General features: G+C 54.8%; 4 protein-coding genes across 4 annotated transcripts in view; 3 read left to right on the plus strand and 1 right to left on the minus strand.

The window, feature by feature from the left end:
- The first annotated feature begins 615 nt into the window (after positions 1 to 615).
- PTSG_03789 (uncharacterized protein) lies at positions 616 to 7070 on the plus strand. Its single transcript, XM_004995465.1, has 16 exons — positions 616 to 1174; positions 1377 to 1484; positions 1610 to 1710; positions 1988 to 2072; positions 2306 to 2373; positions 2552 to 2635; positions 2828 to 2885; positions 3119 to 3241; positions 3418 to 3507; positions 3676 to 3960; positions 4249 to 4376; positions 4655 to 4736; positions 4953 to 5064; positions 5296 to 5341; positions 5528 to 5663; positions 5937 to 7070. Exons 1-16 carry the CDS (start codon positions 674 to 676, stop codon positions 6819 to 6821), a joined length of 2892 nt encoding a protein of 963 aa, XP_004995522.1. The 5' UTR covers positions 616 to 673; the 3' UTR covers positions 6822 to 7070.
- Positions 7071 to 7219: 149 nt separating this feature from the next.
- On the plus strand, positions 7220 to 10369 carry PTSG_03790 (uncharacterized protein). Its single transcript, XM_004995466.1, has 4 exons — positions 7220 to 7367; positions 7625 to 7735; positions 7915 to 8099; positions 8409 to 10369. The coding sequence occupies exons 1-4, from the start codon at positions 7223 to 7225 to the stop codon at positions 9906 to 9908; spliced, it is 1941 nt and encodes a 646-aa protein (XP_004995523.1). The 5' UTR covers positions 7220 to 7222; the 3' UTR covers positions 9909 to 10369.
- A 322-nt stretch (positions 10370 to 10691) lies between these two features.
- Positions 10692 to 21277, plus strand: PTSG_03791 (ubiquitin carboxyl-terminal hydrolase). The gene is made up of 29 exons (XM_004995467.1): positions 10692 to 10907; positions 11356 to 11765; positions 12241 to 12372; positions 12639 to 12703; positions 12910 to 12956; positions 13130 to 13233; positions 13463 to 13587; positions 13899 to 13994; positions 14119 to 14259; positions 14521 to 14661; positions 14913 to 15022; positions 15292 to 15520; positions 15821 to 15942; positions 16135 to 16210; positions 16406 to 16516; positions 16707 to 16865; positions 17064 to 17142; positions 17314 to 17637; positions 18041 to 18131; positions 18334 to 18439; positions 18723 to 18928; positions 19183 to 19315; positions 19526 to 19674; positions 19872 to 19965; positions 20135 to 20203; positions 20381 to 20428; positions 20620 to 20740; positions 20892 to 20956; positions 21145 to 21277. The coding sequence occupies exons 2-29, from the start codon at positions 11429 to 11431 to the stop codon at positions 21190 to 21192; spliced, it is 3528 nt and encodes a 1175-aa protein (XP_004995524.1). The 5' UTR covers positions 10692 to 10907; positions 11356 to 11428; the 3' UTR covers positions 21193 to 21277.
- A 153-nt stretch (positions 21278 to 21430) lies between these two features.
- PTSG_03792 (calmodulin) overlaps positions 21431 to 22500 on the minus strand; it is a 1856-nt gene continuing 786 nt past the window's right edge. Inside the window, exons 2-3 of the mRNA XM_004995468.1 lie at positions 22423 to 22485; positions 21431 to 22131 (exon numbers count right to left, since the gene is read on the minus strand). Of these exons, the coding sequence (XP_004995525.1) occupies positions 21913 to 22131; positions 22423 to 22485 (282 nt within the window). The 3' untranslated portion in view covers positions 21431 to 21912. The remainder of the gene's footprint in view (positions 22132 to 22422; positions 22486 to 22500) is intronic.

Consider the following 22500-nt stretch of genomic DNA (forward strand, 5'->3'; position numbering starts at 1 on the left):
GAGTAAAAACTTGTTGAAAACCCAAAGGGCATTTCATGAATGAGGGAAACTTGGTTTTCTGAACTACTAGAGCTAAAATCAATAGATGAAATAGCGGTATATCCCAACACTAAATTTTTCAGCTAAAGGGGCATAGGGCTCATTAGGCAACAATTCTATGGTAGGGTCTGTATCTTTTGATATTGCAACCAAAGTAAAATAATGGGCATATTTTTCATGGAGAAAAGAACGTTCTAAGCTTATTTTCAGCTCTTTTTTTAACCCACTTTCCCATACCCCATTTTCAATTTGAAACTCAAAATCGGATTCATACCCTCCACCCGATTTTTCAGAAAATAATTGGTCAGAATCATTTGATGATTTCGGGAAGCTCTTCACAGAAAAATAATCCATATCAGATACCAGAGGTTCATCATCTCCAATAGTGTAAGCTGAATAGTGGTTAACCAAATTTTCTGGCAAATTCAGATAATCCATTTGATAGGATACACACACACACACACACACACACACACACACACACACACACACACACACACACACACACACACACACACACACACACACACACACACACAAAGCACACACACAAAAAGCACACACAAAGCACAACCCCACCACTAACAATTTGTGGTGTCCCAAACTGCATGGAAACGCGGGCGCAAATCTCAAAATGGACAACAGCAGCAGGCAAGCGCAACAGCACAGCAGCGGTGCTGTGGCTGTGCACGACGTGCGACACATGGTGGGGCAGGCTGTGGAACGGGCTGCTGAGCAGCTGGCTTCATTGTCAGTCGCAGCACCAGCCTCCACCACGTCTACCACATCCACCACCAACAACAGCCACAGTCATATCACCAGCGCCGGTTATCAAGGGTCGCCCCTCTCCTCGTCGTCTGCTCTGCCACAATCCCACAGTCACTCTCCACACCGGCCACACCAGCCACGCCAAGTCCACCACCGGCACCGATCCCATCCGCACCACCACCAACAACAGCTTCCGCGGCAGTCGGCTCCCGCTGCTCTTTCGCCACTGGCACCAGCAAAGCAGCTGTTGGAAGGCCGGTCGCTTGCAGCACGCGCCCGCAGGAAACGGGAGCTGCACACGCCAAAGCGACAACAGCACAACTACTCCACCGCCCACCTCATCTCTGGCGCAGACACACATCAAGAGGTCTGGGTGTTGCGCTCTGCAGCGTATGCGAACATCCCCTGCTTTTGTGTCAGCGATGATATGGGCTACGTTGCTGGTGCTGCTGTTGCTGGTGCTGCTGCTTTAACATGGTCGTTTTGCTGCCCTTGCCTGAAGCCCATCGTCCGTGCTCCGTGTCTTGCTTATCGTTCGTGCACTTGCTCTTCTTGGCGAATGATGGCAGGACATCAACATGAAAGAGGCTCTCATGGATGCAGAGCGGCAGCAGCGAGAGCGTCAAGGGGAGATGAAAAAGTACTTTGTGACGCACAACCTCTTTACCAAGTTTGAGGTGTGTACATGGTCGTGAACGTGTGTGCGCGCGGAGTGAGTGAGCGAGTGCGCGTGTGCATGTGTGTGCGTGTGCACGCAACAGTGCGTTGTGCACTCAACCAGGTTGTGTCTTCTTTCGCACAGGCAATGGTAACGTGTATTGCGGTTGACCGGCCCGAGAACCACAAGCAGCAGCTGCTGGCCATGCTGCGAAGATTGCGAGACTTTGACGGCGTCGTCACATGGTGAGTTAGCTCTGGATGCATGTACATGCTTGTGTGTCTGCACGTGTGTGTGTGTCTGCATGTGTGTGTGTGTGTGTTCGTGTGTGTTCGTGTGAGTGTGTGCGCACGTGTGTGTGTGTGTGTATGTGTGTGTGTGTTTGTATGCCTGTGGGCAGCTGCACCCGCGAGAGCATATGGAAGACGGACAGGCATGTGCGACGCTTCGCAAGGAGAGCACGCAGTCTACAGCCCTCTGCCCTTGCATTGTCTTACAACTTTGTGGTCATGATGAATGCAGGGATATGTTTGTACCGCCACACAAGCGACCCCCGCACCGGCCCTTACCATATTGGATGACACGCGGCGACGAAGACGATGACAGAGTAGGTGTGCGGCGGGAGTTTGTGTGCAGGTTGCTACGCGGGTGTTGCGTGAGCATGATGATGGGTGTGTGTGTGTGCTTGTGTGTGTGCTTGTGTGTGTGCTTGTGTGTGTGCTTGTGTGCTTATTTGTGAATGCCTGTTTGCCTGCCGTGTGAATGCATGTTTGCCTGCTGCTTGCCGTATTTTTCCATAGCTCACTCATCACCTGCCACCCGCACACGTGCTGCAACCAGCCAACTCCGGAAATGTACCAGAAGGCCTATGCGTTCAACACAAAGAGGATTTTGGGGCCAGTTGTCAAGTGAGTTTGGTCGTGTGCTCGTTTGACTTGCGTGTTGTACGACTGGTCGCATCACCTTTTTGACTGTTCGTATCACCTTTGGAATGCAATAACTTGCTTTTGAGTCCAACTTTCATCCCCTCATGGCACAATCCACCGCCGCCATCGGCGCACCTCTGTGCTTTGCGCTGCTACGCAGATCTTGGGTTGAGTGGTACAAGATGCGTCTTCGTCTCAAAGCAGAGCTGTATCGCCGACTCGACATGGCCCTCGAGCACTACCAGTGCGTAATGCAACCCGCTGTAATGCACATCCTAACGATTCGCTCGCGGGCACGTGTGTGTGTGTGTGTCTGGATTACACGTAGAAGACACTCATGTACCTCGCTTGCATTTGTCAATCTTGGTCCACCCACATGGTTACACGCACACGCGCACACACACACACACGCACGCACGCACACACGCACGCACAGTCGATCGTTGTTGAAGCGATACATCAAGCCGTGGGTGCAGTTCAAGAACGACATGCAGGTGTGCACATGCTGTCATGATGCGTGTTGCTGTACACATACGTTTGCATGTGTATATGTGTGTGCCGTGGGTGGGGGGTTACACGCACGATTTTGCACCTCCTTGTCCATCAACTTGTGGCATCACAACATGAATGGCGCGACGGTGTGTTCGCTCAACCTATTAACACAAACACCCCCCCCCACACACACACACACACATATGCACACACACGCACACACATGCCCGCGCAGGAGAAGCGACGGCAAGTGATTACGCGCATGCGCGGGCGACGAAAAGACAATCTTGTCCGTGTTGTCTTCAGCGCCTGGCGAGAATACGCAGCACAGTCAAAGCTCGCATCCCAATACTTCAAGGTGTGTGCAGATATGTGTGTGTGCGGATATGTGGTTGTGGACGGCTTTGTGAGCAATGAGCATGTTGAGCAATCATAATTTCAATTCAAATACACACATACACGCACATTCATCCGCGAGTGGAATCAACAACCAACTTCAACGCACATCATCATCGTCATTGTGCGCACCAACAGAACATTTCGAAGACGCAGGAGCAACCTCGGGACACACTCGCGCAGGAAACGGACCACTTCTCCGCTCTTCCGTATGACATCAGAGTAAAGGTGCGCGGCCTGTGGCGACGTGTTGAATCAGGACGCGAGCGCCCGCTCACACATTTACACCAACCGCACATGATCACACATACACGTAACACTCACGCTGACACACACACACACACATTTGCACATTCGCACATTCACACACATATGTGTACACAACCACAAACACAGATCTTGTCACACGTCGGCATCCTTGACCGAATGCGGTGCGCGATGGTGTGCCGGACGTGGCGAGAAGTGGCGCAGGACGCGTCGCTGTGGGGCAGCGTGCTCTTCTCCGAACTCGGAGCCTCGTGCTCGGACGAGGCTGTGAGTCAGATTGTCGATAAGTACAAGACGTTCATCTGCAAGGTGAACATGCGCGGGTGCAGCAGCGTGACCAACGTTGGATTCAGCCAGCTTGGCCAGTGCCACAACTTGCAGGACCTCAACCTCTCCGACTGTTGCATTCTTCGCGTGAGTTCAACCATTTGTGCGTGGGTGTATGTGTATGTATGTCTGTCTGGCTGTGTGTATTTGTGCATGCGTGTACGTATGCGTATGTCTTTGTGGTGGTTGTTGAATTGCTCACGCAGGCATCGCTAGCCACTTGATGCGATCAAATCACCCTGTCATTGATCGGCCTCCCCCTTCCTCACACACACACACACACACACACACTCTCTCTCTCTCTCACTCACACTCACTCACTCACTCACACACTCTCTCACTCTCTCTCACACACACACACATACACACACGCAGGATGCGGCGATCAAGGCGATTGTTGAGGGCTGTCCGGCACTCATCTACCTCAATCTCGCCTGCTGTGGCATCACAGACCTCTCCCTCAAGTACCTCTCCAAACACTGCGTCAACCTCTCGTATCTCAGGTAACCCGGTTCTCTCGGGTCGTTGCTGCTCCGTGCGTGCCTGCAGGCATCGCTGCTCGTGTGTTTGATATCTGCGGCTTGCGACATCGTTGTGTAACGCACGGTGGTCGTGACCCCGCCTGCTCCCCCCCCACACACGCACCACACCTGGAGGACATTGTACAAACAGGCGCTCTCGCGTCAGCCCTGATGGCCATCACACCCTACCCCACTTGATGACACCACACGCTTATTGCATGCCATTGCATCACGTTGTATGAAACTGCATGACTCTTCAGCCTGGCGTGTTGCGAAAACATCACGGACGCAGGCTGCATGTATCTCACAGAAGGCAGCGGCTGCCAAAGCCTTTTCTGGCTGGTGAGAACCCCAGTCGTGTGTGTGTGTGTGTGCGTGCGTGCGTGTGTGTGTGTGCGTGCGTGTGTGTGTATGTGTGTGTGTGTGTGTGTGCGTGCGTGCGTGCGTGCGTGTGTGCGTGTGTGTGTACCTACTGAGGACGGTCAAGTTGAGGTCTTGTGTTGCGTGCACTCGCCAGTGCTCTACTCACCCCATTCCCAACATGTGGGGCAACGCCAGGATCTGAGCTGCTGTCCACAGCTGGGCGATGTTGGTCTTGCCAGTATTGGCGCCAAGTGCACAAATCTCTCCACTGTTCTTCTCAACGACCTCTCCCGCATGACAGACGCAGGTGATGTTTTTGCTGCTGCTGCTGCTGCTGCTGCTGCTGCTGCTGTTGTTGTTCTATTGCTGTTATTGCTGCTGTTGTAGTTGTTGTACTTGTTGCTGTGATGTTATTGTGTGCGTGCTCGAAATGCACCTCCTTCTCCTTCTCCTTCTCCTTCTCCTTCTCACAAGATGTTGCTCTATTCTGACCCTCCCGTCTCTCCACTCACCCGCTACCCACGCTGTTTACTTGCAGGCCTCGGTGACCTTGTTCAAAGTTGCCCATATATCACCCAGCTCAGGTGCAACGATTGTGATGCTGCTCTGTGTTTTCATCTCCATCACACACACACACACTTTCACACACACACACACACATATCACATCACATCCCAACCGAACTGGAAACATTGCACCACGTTATCCAACTTACCTCACTCCTCTCACTCATCTCTCGCCGCACGTACCACCACACGACAACCTCACAGCCTGCGCGCGTGCCCGCAAGTGACGGACGAAGGCCTGACGATGATTGGCAAACACTGCACGTGTCTGTCTCACATTGAGCTCACAGCAAACGCCCGCGTCACCTCAGAGGGCATCACGGGCCTCTGCTTACGCACTGTACGTTTTCGACAAGAAGACGGGGGAGGGGGGTGTTTTGTTCCCTGTTCGTGCATGTGTGTGTGCATATATATATATATGTGTGTGTGTGTGTGTGTGTGTGTCACAGCGGAGTACGTGCGTTGCTTGAGCGCAACTTGTTGTTGTCCACATGCATGTTGGGTCACTCGTGCTCGTCCCTTTCTTCTTACACTCCACACATTCACTCGATAACACACATTCCTCATCCGCCAACCCCCCGCCCCTTTCGCTGCCATCGTTGACATCCTCTAGAAACTGTCACATGTGGTGATCAACGACTGCCCGCGCGTGCGTGACGGCGCCACTGTTGGCCTTGCACAGCAGCACCTCTCCTACCTCGACTTGTCCGAGTGCGCCGGGCTCACCGACAGCGCGCTGAAGACTATTGCCCAATCAGGCCCTGCGCGCTCCTCCCTTCAAGTCGTCAAGCTGTCCTCCCTGCCGCGCATCACCGACACGGGCATTCGCCACTTTGGCCGCGGTGTTGCAAACGCATACCACCTGGACCTGAGCTACTGCACCAACGTGACGGACGGCAGCCTGGGCGTGCTCATCACGCACACGGGCCGGCTCTCCGAGCTGAACCTGGCCGGGTGCGACAACGTTGGCGACGGCACGCTTCAGGCGCTGCAGGCAAGCGACATCACCACACTCGAATGGCTGGACCTGACCGAGTGCACTGCGCTGACGGACCAAGGGCTTGAGGCGCTGGCGTTCTCAAGCCCGCTGCTGCGGCACCTGTGCCTTGCCGGGTGCACGAGCATCAGCGACGACGCGTTCAAGGAGCTGGCGTACGGCTGCCAGCGGCTGGAGTGGCTGTCGATTGCCTACTGCGACCAACTCACGGACCGGTCGCTGCAGCTCATTGGCACGGGGTGCAAGAAGCTGCGCACCCTGCACCTCTTTGGGCTGCCCAACATCACCAATTCTGCGTTTGAGCACGTGTTGTCCACGTGCAAGAGCCTGCGCACGGTGTCTGTGTCGAGCAGCTCGCAGATCTCCCGCTCCGTGATTGCGCGTGCGCGCGTGTCGTACCCGCACCTCCGCATCCACTACGATATGGACGAGCCCATGTTTGACTCGCAGATGCCGCTGCGCACCTTCTACGCGCCAGAGATTCTGGAGGAGTTTGAGTGACGTGACGTGCTGCCATATCGGGTGATGTAAGAAACTGCCTGCTGTGCCGTGTCACTTGCGTGTGCGTGTGCCATGTGTGTTTCGTTTTCTGTCGTCGTCCACCAGGTTTTGTTTCTTTTTTCCCCAGCTGCTGACATTGTTAGATCTGATCTGCACCATTTGACGCAATGGCGTCATGCTGCGAGCTGCTGCTCCTGCTGTTGTTGCTGCTGTTGTTGTTGCTGTTAGCCGCAGTACACATTGCTTCTGCTTGTCATGCACAATGACATGAAAGAAAGAAAGGCGGATGCTGCCAGCCAGCCGCCAGCGGCACATCACATGCTCATGGCGACAGCACAAAATGCATTGTCACCCAAACAACAAGCACAACAACAACAACAAAGGCAAACAACAAGCAAGCCATGGAGCCCGCGACCACCACCTCTGCAGCGGCGGTGGCGGTGGACATCCCACATGAACGGGACTTTGACGGGCTTGCACGCACGCTCACCTCTGCACGAAATGACCTCATGTTCATCATGGGCTTGTGCATGCAGCAAGCGAAAGGTGCGCGCCGTGCCTTTGCCACAAACCGACAGCTTTTCTCATCACGACATTGTGGCCATTGTTCTGTTTGTGTGTGTGTGTGTGTGTGCTCTCTGAGTTGTCAAGGTCGTGCAGGCAAAGCCTTGCTTGCCGCCACACCACAACGCAGCACACCACATAATGCGCATGTATGTTTTCTCACCGTCACCATTATAACAGCAACACCAATGTAACAACACCGCATACAACGCACGCACATGCGCCATGCATGCGTGCAGAGCATGTGGGGAAGCTGCCCACCATGGTTGGTGTTTGCGGCCGCAAGTTTGCCTGTGCAGCGTCGTCGTTCCTCATGCTCAAGTTCCTCCCAGAGTACCGCTTCCTGGAAGGTAAGCCCTGCACGCTCAACTACGCTGCTTGTTGAATTGCATGGAACAGTGTGCAGTTGTTATCTGACTTGGTGCGTGCTTGCACTTCCTCCTCTGTGTGTGTGTATGTGTATGTGTGTTGATGTGTGTGTGTGTGTGTGTGTGTGTGTGTGTGTGTGTGTGTGCTCGTGCGTGTGCAGACATTACCAAAGGTGGTGACTACGAGGAGCCCCTCCCCTTGGCGCAGAGGATTCACGTGCATCTCAAGGACACACAGGTGCCTGCAAGCGCGCTCAATGCTCTGGAAGACCTTCGCGTGTTTGGCAACACGGAGATGTTCGTTTACGGCAACGCCCGCACGCTTGACGTTGAGGAGCAGCTCAAGGTGCGACAAATAGCGTCACCTGTTTGTGTTGCGGTGACATGAAATCACAACCATCGCAGGTTGAAAAGCAACTTGATTCATCGCTCCAGAACTCCAGCAATATGTTGCAGTCCACATTGCCAAGTCACGTCGCGCCTCATTCACACACACACGCAACACACACACACACACACACACGCAACACACACACAACACAACACACACACACATACACATACACACACACTAACAAACACACACACTAACAAACACACACACGCACGCACACACACATACAAACACACAACCAATCGCGCAATGCGTGTGCAGGTGTTGTTTCTGATGCGGTTGCTGGGCAAGTACATTGTGCGCGGCGGGTCTGTGGGTCAGCGCGTGCGAACGAGCGCACGGCCAGATGGGCGGCAGGCTCAACCACCAGGGCCAAAGGCAATATATGTCCGCACCAAGGGGCATCACGCCCACAAGCACGCCCACAAGCACACACAACACAGCCACGAGCAAGGCAGCAAAGCAGAAAACGACAACAGTAGCGGCGACCATCGCCACAGCCACAACCACAGCACTGGAGACGCTGGTCACGCCACGCAGCCGCAAGTCATGCTGACAACACACGACGGAGAAACCCGCCCCGTCCCCGCTTCCTCACCGCCAAGCAACAAACAAAACCAGCTACACAACAACCACCACCACCAGCAGCAGCACAACAACAAGCAGCAGCAGCAGCAGCAGCAGCGGGAGGAGAGCGAGATTGAGGAAGCGTTTGACGAGCAGAAACACGGCGGCCTGGAGCGCTCACAGACGCGCGTGCTGTCGCCATCAGCACTGCACCCGTCATATGGCGAAGAGGGCACCTTGGGCGACACGGCAGCGTCTGCAGTCACGACGTCGTCCAAGGCCTCAGCGCCGGGGGAGGAGGAGTACACGGCGTTCATGCGTGACATCGACGATGCACACGAACAGGCGCTGGAAAGAGAGGAGATGAAGCACAGGCTGCGCGCCGATCCACAGCAGCAGCATGATGGGAAGAAGGGTGGTGCAGCCGGGAGAGGAAGAGGAAGGGGCAGAGGAAGAGGAAGGGGTAGGGGTAGGGGTGGAAGAGGTGGTGGAAGCAAGCATGCTCCTCGCCTGTCCAAGGGGAAGCTTGGGCTGATGGCGTTTGACGATGACGGTGGGCTGACGCGGCGGGAAACCAACTTCTCTGCGGAGGATTTGCAGAACGACCAGCTGCGGTCGCGGCGCTCGACGGGCCAGAGCCTGTCGCTGCCGGCGCTCATGTCGTCGTCGCCGTCCCAGCAGCACCTTCTCTTGCAACAGCAGCAACTCATCATCCAGCAGCAGCAACAGCTCCTTCAACAGCAGAAGCAGCAACAGCCCGCACCATTGTCAAAGTCGCCGTCGTCGTCATTGCAGCACAAACAAGCAAAGCCTCCACCGAAGCAGCAACAGCAGGTGTCGCCAGGGCGATTGCGACGACGTATGGGGGACGGTCCGTCCCCCGTGAGGAAACGCGGTGGTGGTAGCGGTGGTGGTCGTGGTCGTGGTGTGTCTCCACCGAAGCAGCAGCAGCAGCAGCAGCAGCAGCAGCAGCACACTTCCCCCGGTGCTCACGGTCTTGGAAAGAAGCGCGCATCGCCAAACGGCAACAGGGGAAAGAAGAAGGCAGTGGCAGCCGCCAAGAATCAGAGCGGCAGCAGCGGCGGCGGCAGTGGTGCTGGTGATGCCAGGAGCCCTGGACACCGCAATGCACGCGCACCGCCACCGCGACTGCAGGCTCCCAAGCGGAGCAAGGAGAGCATTCTTGTTGTCTGAGACAAACTCGTGCCATTGTGGTGTTGTGTATGTGTGCGTGGAATGTAAAGTGTGTGTGTGTGTGTGTTTTGTGTGTGTTTTGTGTAGCGTGCCGTATGTGTGTATGCGTGTGCGTGTGAGTTGTAGCCTGTAGTGTGTGCATGTGTGCAGTGCCTTTGTGCAGCGTGGCCCGTGCGCTTGGGTGTACAGTGTGTGGCGCGTGCAGGCATGGTCCTCCTTCATCACGATCACATGACCTCCTCGTCCTAGCGTATATCTTTTTCATCATCACCTGGCAGCTGGACTTGTTCGTATGCACACTTTTACCTTTCATTGGCTGCTTTTGCTTCATGCTTGTCTTGGTTCTCAATTGATTTGCTGCTGCTGCTGCTGCTCTGTGTTATTGACACCCATTCCCTTTGATTTGCTGTGCTTTGTATTCTTCCACGACTACTGTGTGGATGTAAATGAGACTTTGCCTGCTTCACGACGTGACGCACAGAGAAGGGGTGCGTGTGTGAGTGCGTGAGTGAGTGAGCGTGTGAGTGAGAGAGCGTGTGAGTGAGTGTGCGTGTGTGTGAGTGCGTGAGTGAGTGTGCGTGTGAGTGAGAGAGGGGCGCGCGCACATGCACACACAGACACACAGACACAGACACACACACAGACAGACACACACACACACACACAGACACACAGACACACAGACACACACACACACCTCAACAAGGCACACACACAACTCAAGGCACACAACACACCGCGCGCAATCTTTGAAGATATGGGTAATATTCCGTGTCCACCAATTTTATTTTTTTGTTTGGTTTTGCGCCAACAGCCGCAGACACAGCAGCAAGACAAGTCAGCGACTGTTGACGAAAAGGGAAAGGGTGGTGGTGGTTCCAGCAGCAGCAGAAGGAGAGCCAAGCCACAAAGACCCAGTCAGCGAGTGAACGAGAGGCTGGTAGCTGGACATTGGTGCGTCGACAAGAGACAAGCACAAGGACAGCACCCTCAAAGGCGGTAAGGTCTTGTTTGCTGGCTGTTGATTCCAGACACGCGCATGTTGAAGGGGTTTTGACGGTTTCCACCATCGCTATTCCTTGGCCTCTCTCTCTCTCTCGTATGTGTCGATCCCGTTCTTGTGGTTCTTGTGTCGGGGTCATCACATCATCATCGCTGTCCATGGTTCAACCTAAGCGGCATGCTTGGCATTCTTTGCTTGCAACGGCGCCGCCACTGGCGTTGCGGCATACACGCCTCAACAACAGCACCAGCACCACTCACACGACTGTTTGCGTGCTGTCGCTCGCTCACACTCGCCACTTTGCCACTGCTGCTGCTTTCGCTGGTTTCTGGTTTTGTGCTGGCGGACCCTTGTCACGCCGTCGCTGTTGTTGTCGCTGTTGGTTTGTCTCTGTGTTGCCGCCGTGGTCCTTGCAATCACTGGCGTCTCTGGTGCATGTGACAGTCAGAGAGAGTGTGTGTGAGAGACAGAGAGAGATAGCAACAGGCCCTCGTGGAGTGAGTGAGGCACAACCACAATGGATTTGTCGAACAACCCAACGGAGCCGCCCGAGATGGAGGACACCACACAGAACTGGGACAGCAACGCCATGGATCAAGAAAATGAGAGCCAGGACGACCCTGTGTCGTCGCCGTCGACTGGCCTCCTGGGCACACCCCCAGGGAAGAACCCCGCGCAACCCACCTTTGAGCAGGAAGAACTCAAGACACACTTTGACACGGTGTTGCACAAAGGTAGCAAGGACTTTGTCATTCGCAACTTCACCTCCTACAAGTTCCACACAAGCGCAACCATGCCCAATGAGGAGCACCTGATCCTCGGCGACACCGAGTGGACGCTGCTGGTCTTCCCAGGTGTGTGTGTGAGTGTGTGTGAGTGTGTGAGTGTGAGTCTGTGAGAGAGAGAGAGAGAGTGTGTGTGTGTGTGTGTCGTCGTCGTCGTCGCCGTCATTGGTGTTGTGTTTGTGTGTGTGTGAGAGTGAGTCTGTGTGAGTCTGTGTGTGTGTGAGCGTGTGAGTCTGTGTGTGTGTGTGTGTGTGTGTGTGTGTGTCGTCGTCGTCGTCGTCGTCGTCGTTTGTGTTGTGTTTGTGTGTGTGTGTGTATGTGTGTCGTCTTGTTTTGTTGTGGATGAATGTCAAAATGTCGTTCGATAGGTTGCGTACACGCTCGTGCTTGCATACACATGTTGGACTGCGCCAAGTGCCCACCACTGCACATCCCACGTCTGGGTGTTCCAGTGTCCTGTAGTGGCATCGCTGCGGCTTGCTTCCCTCATCCCCCCCCCAACAATCATCCTCCCTTCCCCTCTTCTCTCTCCCAAATACTTCAGCGGGCGACAAGAGTCCCAACGAGCTGTCCGTGTATGCGGAGCTAGTCAAGGGCCCAGAAGACTCCCACAAGGTCTTCGCCAACATCCTCTTCACCGCCGTCGGCAGCAAGCCCGAGTACCGCGTCTCAAAATGTGAGCTGTGGTGGTGGTGGTGATGATGATGATGGTGGTGATATTGATGATGATGATGATGATGATGATGATGATGATGATGATGATGATGGTGATGGTGGTGGTGGTGATGGTGGTGGTGATGGTGATGAGGGCGGAAACCATGAGCGCCACACTTGTGGTCGCCTGAAGGGGCGCGTGCACGCACATGCAATGCTGTGGATGTGCACCTCACATGCTGCGTCCTTCCTCTCTGTGTTTGTGTGTTCCGCTCTGTTGCTGTACAGGCATCACACATTGCTTTTCAGACGTCAACACAAACTATGGCTATCCACGCTTCGTCACACACCCGGTTGGTGCACACGAACATGCGTGTCGCAGTGCTGATAGTGTGTGTTTGTACGCGTTTGTGCGCGCGCGTGTGTGTGTGCTTTGTATCTGTGTGTATATGTGTGTTCGCGTGTCTGCCTGTCTCTCTCTCTCTCTCTCTGTGCTACACGTCTGCGTGTCTGCTGTAGCACGATGCTCATGGTCGGGACACGCATGCTGACATTGCAGATGCTGCGGGACTACGGATTTATCAAAGATGACACTGTCACCGTCAGGTGTGTGCAGCACCTCCCCTTCCTTTTGGGAAACGTGTGCATTTGTGCATGCGTGTGTGCGTGTGTGCATGTGTGTGTGTGTGTGTGAAAATGAACATACACACGCTTGAGCATGCATGTCCTAACATGTCTGTTTCCACAAACACACGCACACGTCGTCATTGTCCTTTCAGGTTGGACATTGAGGTACTCGCTGGTTACGATTTCAACCTCTTTGGTGCCCAGGCTGTCCACGATACCAAGAAGACAACGGGCATGGTGGGCCTCGCAAACCAAGGTGCGTGTGATATGTGTGTGTGTGTGTGCGTTTGGATATGTGTGCGTGCGTGTGCATGCGTGCGTGACATTTGATTGTGTGATAATCTGTGGTGCAGTGCACGCTGATGCGTCTCCTCAACATCTGGCTGTTGGTTACATTCCTTGCTGCTCACTGCGCTCGACTGATCGCCACACCACTGCCACCACAACACTGCAATACCAACCAACCCGCCACAACACGACGCCAGGCGCCACGTGCTACATGAACTCGCTGCTTCAGGCGCTGTACCACACGCCCGCGCTGCGCCGCGCCGTGTACACGATGCCGACAGCAAACGACTCCGCCGACACGGGCGTCGCCCTTGCCCTGCAGGTGAGGCATGCAGTACCACATGAACTTGACTGCTTGGGTTGGTGCAGGCATGAGTGCAATGGGAGTAGCAGTCGACTCCACAGCCTCCTGCCCTTGCTGGTCCCATTGGTTTGTTCTCGTTCCCGGACGCTCACCCCTGCTTCTTGTTTTTCTTCAACAACAACAACAACAACAACAACAACAACAACAACAACAACAACAACAACAACCTAAACAACAACAACAACAACAACAACAACAACCTAAACAACAACAACAACAACAACAACAACAACAACCTAAACAACAACTTGCAACGTGGCCACCGCCAGCGCGTGTTCTACCGACTGCAAACGCAAGACCACGAAGTGTCGACAACAGAGCTGACGAAATCGTTTGGCTGGGACACCCGCGACGCCTTCATGCAGGTGAGCAGCCCATGCTGGCCACCACTCACGGCACAGCTGGATGGTGCGCATCTTACTGCGCCATTTGACTGCTGTCTTTGTTGCACAGTACCTCGGCCTCACATGAACACACACACACACACAGCACGACGTGCAAGAGTTTAGCCGCGTGCTGATGGACAATCTTGAGGAGAAGATGAAGGGCACCCCCGTGGAGGAGACGGTGAAGAAACTCTTTGCCGGTCGCATGAAGTCGTATGTCCGCTGCATCAACGTCGACTTTGAGGTGCGGGGGTGGCGTGACACGATTGCCTGACGTGTCAGTGTAGTGACAGTGTCCATGCTTATGACGCCATATCTGCTCCTCTGTTTGTCTGTCTAACAAACACAAGCACACACACACACACGCAGAGGCACATTTAATTTCGCTCCGCCTCATGCTTCCGCTTCTCTGATGTCTCACGGATACACACACGCACACGCAAACACGTGCTTGTATTTGCACATGCACACATCAACATGCACTCGCTGTCTTCACCGGCTGCAGTCATCGCGCGAGGAGGACTTTTACGACATTCAGCTGAACGTGAAGGACATTGCGTCACTGCAGGACTCGTTCAAGGATTACGTCAACGTGGAGACGCTCGAAGGGGACAACCAATACAGGGCCGAGGGCCACGGCCTGCAGGTATGGACCACGTGCTGGCTGTACGGATGCCATGTGATGTGACGCGTTGGTCCCCGTGATTGTGCATGTTTGGGCAGCAAAGTGTGCCTTATCGTCTGCCACCACACTCGCACACAATGACGCATTCGCACACAATGGCACACACACTCTCACACATGCGCGCACACACACACACTCTCTCTATTTCTTGCTCACTCGCATACTCACGCACACATATGCACCCATTCACCCTCGCTGCTTGCTGGCGACAGGACGCGAAGAAAGGCGTCATCTTCCAGTCGTTCCCGCCGGTGCTGCACCTGCAGCTGAAGCGGTTCGCCTACTCGTTCCTCTACGACGACTACCACAAGATCAACGACAGGTGCACTCCACATGTGCCCTGTGGTGGAGGGGGCGCTGCTGCTGCTGGTGGTGGTGGTGGTAGTGCAACATGGGGTTGAACTGAGTCGTTTTGGGCATGCGCTTGTTCGTACCTCTGCACTTCGTTCAGCCGTACATGCGCACACACATGCTCATGATAACGCAATACAACACGCCGCACGCCCCATATACGACCCAACGCACAACGCAACACATCCCACCACAACACACAACGCAAAACAACACGCCATACCCCACCGTGTGTTGCAGGTTTGAGTTTCCGCCGCACATTGACCTGAGCGATTTTCTCGAGGACCCGTCGTCGTCGCCGGCCAAGTTTACGCTGCAGGCGGTGCTGGTGCACTCTGGCACGACATATGGCGGGCACTACACGGCGTTTATCAGCCCGGAGGCCGACGGCCGCTGGTACCACTTTGACGACGAGCTGGTGTACCGCACGCCCGCGAACAAGGCCATCGAGGACAACTTTGGCTCAGCGGTGCGGCAACGGTGGTGGTGGTGATGGTGATGGTGGTGGTGGTGGTGGTGGTGGTGGTGGTGGGCAGCGTAGGGACAGGGGTGGGGAAGAAAAATGAATGTGCCATTGAGTAGAAAGCCACTGGTTGATGGCTTGGCATGTGCTTGTTCCAAAGACGCGCTTATCTCCGTTGGGAAATGTGTGGTGAAGATTGTTGTGTCTTCGCTCACGCCACCCCTCACCGCGCCACGATGCCCTGTTGTTGGCTGTGCGTTGCTCGTTTGTTGTGGCTGTGCGTTGGCTCTAATTTGGGATTGCCAGGCCGGTGCATACCACCGTGGCGGCGGCAACGCGTACATGCTTGTGTATGTGCGCGACGACGTTAAGGACGAGGTGCTGAAACCGATGGCAGACGACGAAATCCCGCCAGCCCTCCGCGACAGGTGCCTCTCCCTGTGTCTCTGTGTGTGTGTGTGTGTGTGTGTGTGTGTGTGTGTGTGTGTGTGTGTGTGTGTGTGTGTGTGTGTGTGTGTGGATGTCTGTGTGTGTGTGTGTGTGTGTGTGCTTTCTTTATGGGCGTCGCACTCCATGAGCCGCATGTGCTCATCTTGTGCACATTACGTGCCTTGCGTCAGGTTTGAGGGCGAGGAAGCCGAGCGCCGCAGGCTCGAGGAAGAACGCCTCTTCAACCGCGAAAAGATCAAATTCAAGGTTGGTCGCATTGCCGCCACACTCGTGACACACACACACACACACACCATCGCGCCTGGCTTTGTTGTTGCTGGCATCTCTTCACTGCAACAGCCGTGTCCCCTCACACCGCTATCGCCACCCCCGCCCCCACCCTCTCACCCCACCACTGCTGCATTCCATCATGTTCAATGATTCATGCACGGTCAACACCAGATTTATCCCGATGAGCTGTTTGATGCACACGCGGACGTGGACCTGATCCGGGTTGCGCCGGGCGTTGGCGAGATTGAGCGCATCCACGAGTCGTACACCCCTCGCGCCCTGGTGAGCGTGGTGGCACGGTGCCATCATTACCGACTGGGCTGTTTGCTCACTTGTCGTGTTTTGTTCGTATTTTTTGTGTCGCCCTTGAGTGTCACATTTCATGTCTCGCGCTCACAAGAACAACAACAAACCACCACCATCACTGCCACCGCCATCATCACCGCCACCGCCACCACCACCGTCACTTCAGCTGGAGGAGAAGGCTGAGCAGATGAACGTCCGTGTGGATCGGCTGCGGCTGTGGCTCATGCGCAGCATTGGCCGTCAGGGCATGCGGGTGATTGGCCGGCTCTCCGACGAGGAGTGCGAGCTGAGCTGGCAGCAGCTCCTCTTCAAATACGACATGAAGGTGGTGCTGCGTGATGTGTGTGGGCCTGCTCGCATGGAAAAGTGTTGTGCTGTTTTCCAATGATGATTTGTTGTGCCACTCCTGGTCGAATGTCGCTGGGCGCTGGCATTCGCAGCGGCTAGCTTCTCGTGTCTGCCTGTTGCTCTTTCTCTCTCCCTCCTCGCCTCTCCTTCACACGCACACACACACACACAACAGCTCACAAAGGACCGGGGCTTTACCCGCTTGTATGTCGAGTACTACTCCGAGACAGACGAGCAGCGCCAGCACGAGCTCTGTACGTCTAGTTTCACAGTGGTGGTGGCGACCTTATTCCGTGCGCACAACGTGCGATGCATGCATGCACTTGCTTGTCACACGACACAATCGTGCGCAGAAATGAGCAAATTCGCATGCGCGCGTAACCCCTCACACACGTGTGCGCGACGCCTGCCCCTGCTCGCTGCAGGTTCAGCGATGGACGTGGGCGCTGACGACCAGCAGCCTGCGGTGGAGGGAGCACCAACAACCGACGACGACAAGGACAAGGACAAGGACAAGGGTGAGGCGAGCTCGGAGGAGACGCCGAAGACGCAGGACAAGAACGCACAGGGGGCTGAGGCTGGGCGGATGCGGGGCCTGCTGCCGGATGACAGCCACGCCTCGGACGACGAGGACTCGGACGAGTATGTGCCCAAATCAGACATTTTGGTGTTTGTGAAGCACTTTGACATTTACAAGGGCCGCCTCCGCCACCTCAAGAGACTACACATCTGCTCCGCAACCACAATGCGTAAGTGCAGCATGCATGTGTATGTGTATGTGTGTTTGGTGCGTTTGGTGTGCGTGTTTGATTTGTGTGTGTGTGTGTGTGTGTGTGTGTGTGTGTGTGTGTGTGTGTGTGGTGTGTGGTGAATATGCGTGGCGATCCTTCACTATGTTGCGACCCGCTTGTCTTCTGCCTTCATTCCCTCGCGCGCTCTTGCACACACCCACAATCTCGCGCTCGTGTTCCCGCACACGCACACACACACACACACACACACACACACACACACACACACACACACACACACACACACACACACACACACACACACACACACACACACACACACACACACACACACACACACACACACACACACACGCAATCTCCAACCCCCCCAAACCAACCAACAATGGTGGCATCGCAGAGCAAATTGTCGACGCGTGCCGCCCCCTCGCCGGCGTGTCCCCAGACCGCGAATGCCTCCTCTTCTTGGAGGAATTCTTCGATTCCGAGACGTGAGTGCCCCTGCGCAAACGAATTTGCACACGTGCCGCTGCTGTTGGGGTTTGTTTGTTTGTTTGTTTGCTTTGAGGGTTGGTGACGATGGCGTGCGCATTGACGCTCCAGCATTCATGGTGTTCACACCCCTCTCCCTCAACCCAACCCAACCCCCCCCCCCCCCGGTCCATGATGTATGCCTTGCTCTGCCACCGCCAGACCGCAAGCGACGCGCATCCCACTGCTGGCGCCGGAGAAGACTGCAGCAGACTACCGCCTCGACCACGGCGCCCTCCTCATTTTCCAGGCAAAGCCCCTCGACACGGTAGGAGCTGCTGCAGTGTGCTAGCACACACACACACACACACACACACACACACACACACACACACACACACACACACAAAGCACACACAAAGCACACACAAAGCACACACAAAGCACACACAAAGCACACACAAAGCACACACAAAGCACACACACACACATGCATGTTTATGACCTTCCCGTCGCCCTCACCCCTTCTCGCGTGCAAACCCCCCCCCCCTCACACACACACACACACGCGCGCGCGCGCCGTTTGATTCCCATCTCGGTTTGCTAATCAGGAGGAGTACAAGTATCCGTACGCGGAGGACTGGTTCCACAAGCGCTGTGACGAGTATGTGGTGAAGGTGGCACAGGGCCGCACGGGCGCGGGCCAGCACCAGGTGATGACCCTCAATGCCATGCTGACGTACCAGGAGTTGCAGGAAAAGATTGCTGCCGAGTTTGAGCTTGAGCACCCGTCCCACATCCGCCTCTACCGCAGACAGTGAGTCATTGTGCAACTCCTGTGTGCGTGTGAACGAACGTGTGTGTGTGTATGTACCTGTGTGTGTATGTGCGTGAACGTGTGTGTGTGTGTGTGTGTGTGTGTGTGTGTGTGTGTGTGTGTGTGTGTACCTGTGTGTGTGTGTGTAAGTGCTGGTTGGCGGAGCTTGAAGGACAACGCCCACTCATCGTCGTACTCCCTTTTCCTCATCCCGCCTCCACTTCCACGCCCACCTGCCCCACCGCCTTGCCCAGCGATCAACACTACGGCACGCCCATTTCGTCCACGACGACGGCGACGCTCGACTCCATGTGCACGGGCAGCGGCAAACTCAAGTTCCTTAACTTTGTCGTGCTCGACAAACCCGTGCAGGAAAAGGAGCAAGAGGTGTGCGCGCGTCTGTGTCTGTGTCTGTGTCTGCGTGTCTGCGTGTCTGTGTGTCTGTGTCTGTGTCTGTGTCTGTGTCTGTCTGTCTGTTCTGTCTGTCTGTCTGTCTGTCTGTTCTGTCTGTCTACATGTGTGCTTCCCTTCTTGACCTCCCCCCGGGGCCATTCTGCTTTGGTGCACCAACATTCCCTCTCCTATTGTGTTGCGCAGGTGAACGTGACGTGCGAGTGGTTTTCGCCCACAGACCGCAAGACAGATCGTGTCACCAAGACGGTGAACCGGGATTTGCCCGTTGCCGATATTGTCGCTGAAATTGCGCGTGAGAAGGAGGTGCCTGAGGAGGACATGCAGTGGATCAGGTCAGGGGACAACTGCATGCACGTGTCAAGCGCTCTGTGTGTGTGTGTGTGTGTCCGCACACGTTAGCCTCGTGTGTGCACGTTTGCCCGCCTGTCTTGTCTTGTCTGTCTGTCTGTCCGTCCCCTTGTACTTTTCAGCTGCGTTGCGTTGTATTCACCTCACCTCCCCCCCCCTTCCTTTTCGTTTAACGGTGCAGGTCAGCTGGAATTGCCCACAGCGAGTTTGTGGATCTGGACCGGGACACGACGGCCGGAGAGCTCTCACACCGCCGCCTCATGCTCCGCGTGGAGGTGCGCACTTCTGGTGCTGGTGCTGCTGGTGCTGCTGGTGGTGGTTGTGCGTGTACGCGGATAAGATGACCGAAATATCCGTACATATACATGCACACACATGCGCACGCCAACATACACGCACTTGCATTCACATTCGCGCTCACCCGAACTGTTGTGGTTGTTGCAGTTGATTCCTGAGGATCAGCGCAATATGGATGATGCGACCACGCTTCTTGAAATCCGGCATTTTTGGCATGTAAGAAACAGCAAACACATGAGCACCACGACAGTTACATCCCGTTCCCCACGCACGCACACACACTCACACACACGCACACACACACACTCTCTCTCTCACAATCGTATACTTGCATGTCCTGCGACATGATGCTCATCCTTGTACCACATGCATGCGCACATGTTTTCGCCCCAGTATCCTGCGTCGTCGCATGGTGATCCCTTCTACTTTGCCGTCCACGACGTACGTACTGCTTATGATGCCCCCTTTGGACCCCAAGTTATTGTGTGTGTTTGTTTGTCTGTGTGGTGGGTCAACTCTCGCTACCGTCACCACATGCTCAGCGCACATGCAATGGCATTTTGTTTGCATTCGCCCGTTTCAGCTTTCAACAACTAACGACCAACACTCGCATGTGCGCGTTTGCCCAACAGGATGAGCTGGTGAAGGATTTCTGCCAGCGCGTGAAGACGTATCTGCACATCAGCGACAAGGAGTTTGAGCAGTGGAAGCCGCACCTGTGCGCAGGACACATTGCGACCCCTCTTGACGAAGGTGTGTGTATGTGTATGTTGTGTTGTGTTGTGTTGTGTTGTGTTGTGTTGTGTTGTGTTGTGTTGTGTTGTGTTGTGTTGTGTTGTGTTGTGTTGTGTTGGGAATTGCTTTCGCTCGTTTTGACACTCACGCCTCTTGCTGTGCATTGCAGACGAAAAACTGCAGCCGAAGCGCATGATGCACGACCAGTGGCTCGCATTTGAGCACGTGGATAAGGTGAGCATACACGCACACACGCACACACACGCACACACGCACACACACACACACACACACACACACACACACACACACACACACACACACACACACAAGCGTACACACAAATGCGTAAACAAACATGAACACACACACACGCTCACAAGAGCTGTTATTCACATGTGTGTTGCGTGGCGTGCGTGCAGACCCGGGTGCCACGGTATGGCGAGGCTGCCGTCAAAATCCACAACTGATGTGGGACGCAACACCTGTTTTGTTGGTTGTTTTGGTGTCTGTGCCTCTCCCTGGGTTCCTTTGTTTCTTCTCCCCCCCCCCGCCTTCTTCTCTGCGTGTGTGCTGTGCTTGTGGTGATGGTTGTAGTGTTACGGGTTTGTTTCTACTCACAGAGAACAAGGTTTGGTTTTGCGGTTGTGTGTCAACTTCACACTGTGCCACCCCCACATCGTGTTGATGCGCTTGGCTTGTAGCACGCTGTTCTTGTGGCTTTCTGCGAACAAGCAAGCAAGCAAGCGAGTGTGCAGGTGATTGTTTTGCTGTTTGTCTTTGGCAATGGTGGTGGTAGTGGTTGTGGCGATGGGTGGTGCTGTTCATGTGCTGTCGATGTGCGACACAAGAAGCGACACAAGAAAAATCGAATGCTGGCACGACACGCCCTGCAAAGCCTGAATGAATGTTCATCATTGGTTGCTCTTCTTTCTGGTCACGTGTGTGTTTTGTATGCCAAGAGAAGGAAAGAAAGAAAGAAAGCACAGGCGAGTGGCAAAGAAGAACAGACAGAACACGAAACAACACTGCGTGGGACACACAGGATCAAAGGAACAACCAAGACCCGAACAAGCGTTTTGCACATCCACACATGCACACATACAAGGGCTGTTAACGAAGAAGCCACTCGCGTCCATCCACACACAATACACGGAGCACGACAACGAAAGTTGGAGCATGCGTCCAACTCAAAGGTCCTGGAACATCTTCTTGACAAAGAGCGAGTAGTTGACCTGGTCGTCCTCGTCCGGGTCGCACTCCTTGGCAAGCTGTTGCAGGGCATCGTCTGGGAGACCCTCACCAAGCGTCTTCATGAGGTGCATGAGCTCCTTGAGGGGGATGTAGCCGTTGTTGGACACGTCGAAAGTGCTGAAGGCCTCCTGCACCTCATCAAAGTCGGGCGACTCCTGCAGATGGATGACAGAGCGTTTGAGTGGCGAGGAGTGAGTGCAGAAGGGCAGACAGAGAGTGTATGTGTATGTGTGTCTGTCTGTGTGTCTGTGCGTGTGTGCGTGTGTGCGTGCGTGTGTGTGTGCGTGTGTGCGTGTGTGTGTGTGTGTGTCTGTGTGTGTATGTGTTTGTCTGTCTGCCCATCTGTTCAGGTGGTCGGAGATTTTGGTGAACATGTCAACACAAACAGACACACGCACGCACACACGCACGCACAACGGTCGACATCATTCGACTCAGAAACGTACGGCGGCGTTGTACATGGCGGTGAACTTGGCGAGGTCAACCTCAGAGGCGCCATCCAGCAGCTCCTGCAAACGTGTGGG

The sequence above is a fragment of the Salpingoeca rosetta genome (genome assembly GCF_000188695.1).
Source record: "Salpingoeca rosetta unplaced genomic scaffold supercont1.8, whole genome shotgun sequence".
Lineage (NCBI taxonomy): Eukaryota > Choanoflagellata > Craspedida > Salpingoecidae > Salpingoeca > Salpingoeca rosetta.

Excerpts from the sequence above, each read along its gene's own strand:
- PTSG_03789 (XM_004995465.1), top strand. The coding sequence starts at position 674 with ATGGACAACAGCAGCAGGCAAGCGCAACAGCACAGCAGCGGTGCTGTG. Across the intron at positions 3,508-3,675 it reads CGTATGACATCAGAGTAAAG|ATCTTGTCACACGTCGGCAT; the intron begins GTGCGCGGCCTG and ends CCACAAACACAG. Across the intron at positions 5,065-5,295 it reads CTCCCGCATGACAGACGCAG|GCCTCGGTGACCTTGTTCAA; the intron begins GTGATGTTTTTG and ends GTTTACTTGCAG.
- PTSG_03790 (XM_004995466.1), top strand. The coding sequence starts at position 7,223 with ATGGAGCCCGCGACCACCACCTCTGCAGCGGCGGTGGCGGTGGACATC. Across the intron at positions 7,368-7,624 it reads GTGCATGCAGCAAGCGAAAG|AGCATGTGGGGAAGCTGCCC; the intron begins GTGCGCGCCGTG and ends GCATGCGTGCAG. Across the intron at positions 8,100-8,408 it reads ACGTTGAGGAGCAGCTCAAG|GTGTTGTTTCTGATGCGGTT; the intron begins GTGCGACAAATA and ends ATGCGTGTGCAG.
- PTSG_03791 (XM_004995467.1), top strand. The coding sequence starts at position 11,429 with ATGGATTTGTCGAACAACCCAACGGAGCCGCCCGAGATGGAGGACACC. Across the intron at positions 20,204-20,380 it reads AAATCCGGCATTTTTGGCAT|TATCCTGCGTCGTCGCATGG; the intron begins GTAAGAAACAGC and ends TTTTCGCCCCAG. Across the intron at positions 20,741-20,891 it reads TGCGACCCCTCTTGACGAAG|ACGAAAAACTGCAGCCGAAG; the intron begins GTGTGTGTATGT and ends TGTGCATTGCAG.